The sequence below is a fragment of the Malus sylvestris genome, chromosome 16, assembly GCF_916048215.2.
Source record: "Malus sylvestris chromosome 16, drMalSylv7.2, whole genome shotgun sequence".
Classification (NCBI taxonomy): Eukaryota; Viridiplantae; Streptophyta; class Magnoliopsida; order Rosales; family Rosaceae; genus Malus; species Malus sylvestris.
The window spans coordinates 14,087,728-14,091,463 of NC_062275.1; the positions used below are offsets into that span (position 1 = coordinate 14,087,728).

At 39.1% G+C, this 3,736-nt stretch overlaps 1 protein-coding gene across 1 annotated transcript; it reads left to right on the plus strand.

The window, feature by feature from the left end:
* Window positions 1–439: 439 nt before the first annotated feature.
* Window positions 440–3,506, plus strand: LOC126607082 (inactive beta-amylase 9-like). The gene is made up of 3 exons (XM_050274516.1): window positions 440–860; window positions 1,813–2,295; window positions 2,394–3,506. The coding sequence occupies exons 1-3, from the start codon at window positions 633–635 to the stop codon at window positions 3,273–3,275; spliced, it is 1,593 nt and encodes a 530-aa protein (XP_050130473.1). The 5' UTR covers window positions 440–632; the 3' UTR covers window positions 3,276–3,506.
* Window positions 3,507–3,736: the final 230 nt, after the last annotated feature.

Below are 3,736 nucleotides of genomic sequence, written 5' to 3' on the forward strand. Positions count from 1 at the left end.
CTTTTCTTGGGAATTCCGGAGATCCTGTGATCGTGACCGTTCATCGTACATCGTGCGGTCAGAAATCATTTTAAATCTGAAATCTAAACTTAAATATATATAGTACCTAATAAAAACTGACCGCACGATATATAATAAACGATCATGATCATGGATCCCCGGGATCACTTGTCCATTATAATAAGTGACCATTTTGAATAAAGAGTCAAATTTATATAAAAAAATTCAAAAAGACAAATTTCAAACCACCTATATGACTATTCTCTCCCTTCTTTTGAAAAAAAAAATTCGAATAATTTAGCGCCGGACTACATTAGATTCCTGTGCGATCGACACGTGGTAGAGTCTTATTGGCCTTTGGTTTTATCTTTTTTTTTTTTTCCAAAAAGAAAAGACGCGTAGGAGGTCCTCTTTGATTATAAATCTCAGCATCGGGCTTGCCGATGCCATAACTTCTCAAAACTCGTCAGCGTCTCATTCGCCTGCATTCAGAAGCTCTCAAACTTTCTGGATTTTCATAAATTAAAGTCACAAAAATCAAATTTTCAATTGTTTCTTTTCTTTGTTGTAGATTTTTTAAGTCTGTTGATTTCGGGTTGTTAAAAGTTTTCGGGTAATCGGGTGTTTGGGAAATGGAGGTTTCGGTGTTTCGCGGCTCTCAGGCAGCGGTCAGAAAGGCGGAGTTGGTGCGAACGGAGTTTGCGTTTTCTAAGTTGAATGGAAATTTGAAGACCAACGTCTGTTTTGGTCAGAGCAAGAGCTGGAAAAGCGCCCGGCTTCAGTTTACTGTGAGGGCCGTACAATCCGATTCACCAGTCCGGTCCGATAAGGTTTCGGGTCCTGCCAAAAGATCCAAACCGGTAAGTGGTTTTTTCTTCAATTTTTTTGTGTTAGATAACTTAGATTTTTGTTTGGTTTCTGAGAAATTGGAGAAAAATGGGAAAATAGTGATTGAATTTCAAATTTTTATTATATAAATTAGAATTGACCTCAAGTTTATGAAATTATAAAAGGGTTTTCAAGAAACATGATAAGTTTTGAATTTGCCTACAATACTTCCATGATAATTTAATGTTTTGTAGTTTCTTAGTTGGTTTGAAGACTAGAATTTCCGTTAGACTTTTTAGTATCTGGGATTTGCATAACTCCTAGTCCTTAAGATTTGAAACCTAACCTATAGAAGGGGCATTTGAGATTGTTCAGCATCAATCATTTTTATCTTTTTTATCCTCATTTAGTAGTGATTTGTAGTGATTTTTCACGGAATAACCAAAATGATTGAGGTAGACAAACTCAGAAACTAATTTTAAATCAATAACCAAAATAAGAATGGATGCAAATCCATTTTAACTAAAAAGCCTTTCATGTAAAACATGTTTGGAATCAAGTAAAACAAAAGACTTTTTAGCCAAAATGGTTATGAGATTGTCGTAACTCTTTATTTTGGTTCATGATATAATCTACCGTCAATTATTTTGATTATTTTGTGAAAAAATTTCTGTTAAATTAAAGAAAATCTAGTTCAAGGGAGGGGTTAATTTGACAAAAATACTCTTAATTAATGGAGACCTATCACTGAATGGCCAAAATGATTGATGGTGAACATCTTAGGGATCACTTCTATTGATTTTAAATCTTAATGACTAAAATGACAAGTTATGCCAATCTCATTGACCATTTTGGATAAAAAGGCCAAAACATTAATTTAACTTATTATGTAGTCCTAGAAGTTTAATGTTCTATTTGTTGATTTTCCGGCCTGATTTATGTAACTTAATTGACTCATTTTTTGTTATGTGTTATACTTTGCAGAATGATGGAGTAAGATTATTTGTTGGGTTACCTCTAGATACAGTTTCAGACTGCAACGCGGTGAATCATGCTAGAGCGATTGCTGCCGGATTAAAGGCTCTGAAGTTGTTGGGGGTGGACGGCGTGGAGCTCCCGGTCTGGTGGGGAGTGGTTGAGAAAGAAGCCATGGGGAAGTACGAGTGGTCAGGCTACCTAGCCGTTGCAGAGATGGTTCAGAAAGCCGGCCTTGAGCTCCATGTCTCGCTCTGCTTCCATGCGTCTAAACAACCGAAGATCCCACTCCCTGCGTGGGTATCTTGCCTTGGCGAGTCCCAACCTGGTCTATTCTTTAAGGACCGGTCAGGGCAGCACTACAAAGAGTGTTTATCGCTTGCTGTCGATGAACTTCCTGTTCTGAATGGAAAGACTCCAATCCAAGTTTACGAAGACTTCTGCGAAAGCTTTAAATCTTCGTTGGCACCTTTCCTTGGTTCCACAATCACGGTAAGGAGTCATGATACTTGAAAACTCCGCATTTCATTAGTCATCATACGTTTTGTTCGCATGCTAAATTGTCAATTTCCTGTATTGCTAAATTTCAGGGCATCTCAATGAGCTTAGGACCAGATGGTGAGCTTCAATATCCTTCTCAGCACCGACTGGTCAAAAATAAAACTCCCGGAGTTGGAGAATTCCAGTGTTATGATGAAAACATGCTAAGGATTCTTAAGCAACATGCTGAAGCAGCCGGAAACCCTCTGTGGGGTCTTGGTGGTCCTCATGATGTTCCTAGCTACGACCAGTCACCAAATGCAAACAACTTCTTCAAGGATAATGGCGGTTCATGGGAGTCTCCATATGGTGACTTCTTCCTCTCCTGGTACTCGAACCAGCTCATTTCTCATGGAGATCGCCTCCTCTCTCTTGCCTCGTCAACTTTCGGTGACACTGAAGTGGAAGTTTGTGGTAAAGTTCCACTAATGCACTCTTGGTATAAAACAAGGGCTCGCCCTTCTGAGCTGACTTCTGGGTTCTACAACACATCCTCTAGAGATGGTTACCAAGCAGTTGCTGAGATGTTTGCGAGGAACTCGTGCAAAATTATATTGCCTGGAATGGACCTATCAGATGAACATCAGCCACGGGACTCCCTTTCAAGTCCCGAGTTATTACTTTCACAAATTAAAACAGCTTGCAGAAAGCATGGGATTGAGATTGCCGGCCAAAACTCATCAGTTATGGGAGCTCGCGGAGGCTTTCAACAGATAAAGAAGAATTTGTTGGGAGAGAATGTGATCAACCTATTCACATATCAGAGAATGGGAGCGGACTTCTTCTCACCTGAACATTTTCCTTCATTTTCTGAGTTTGTTCGGAGCCTTAATCAACCACAACTGGAGTCGGATGATCTACCTACTGAAGAAGAAGCTGCTGAGTCCATACCTACAAATTCGGAATCGGTCATCCGCTTGCAAACCGCTTAATTTCAATTAGAATTTATGGTTGTATTTTTCAATTAGAATTTATGGTTGTATTTGTATATATTAAACTTGTCTGCTATACGTATATCTGGAGAAACGACGCAAAATCGTATAATCCAAATCAGAAGAACAGCAGTATATCACTGCGTTACATTGTACCAAAAACTATGGTCCTATGAGCAATTTTTAGGCTTTTATTCTCCCTGGTGAATGTTAATACTTTAGGCTCCCAAATTTGTTTAAGTTGTATCCTGTTAACCCATTTTTTCCTTTTTCTTTTTGAAGTGCGGGAGAAAACGGTAAACATGGGGTAGGGGTGTCCGAACATATGCTTTCGGATCCCTATAAAATGCATCGGATCGCACCATATTTTAGTGCCACTCGACACCATGCTATCCCACTCAATAAGAAAGCTCCGCAGTGGCGATGCTGGCGTCAGTTGACAAGGTTAAAAAATATAGAAT

Bases quoted from the DNA above. Each gene is read 5' to 3' on its own strand.
- LOC126607082 (XM_050274516.1), top strand. From the start codon at position 633: ATGGAGGTTTCGGTGTTTCGCGGCTCTCAGGCAGCGGTCAGAAAGGCG. The intron at 861-1,812 runs GTAAGTGGTTTT...TATACTTTGCAG, and splicing joins CTGCCAAAAGATCCAAACCG to AATGATGGAGTAAGATTATT. The intron at 2,296-2,393 runs GTAAGGAGTCAT...GCTAAATTTCAG, and splicing joins TCCTTGGTTCCACAATCACG to GGCATCTCAATGAGCTTAGG.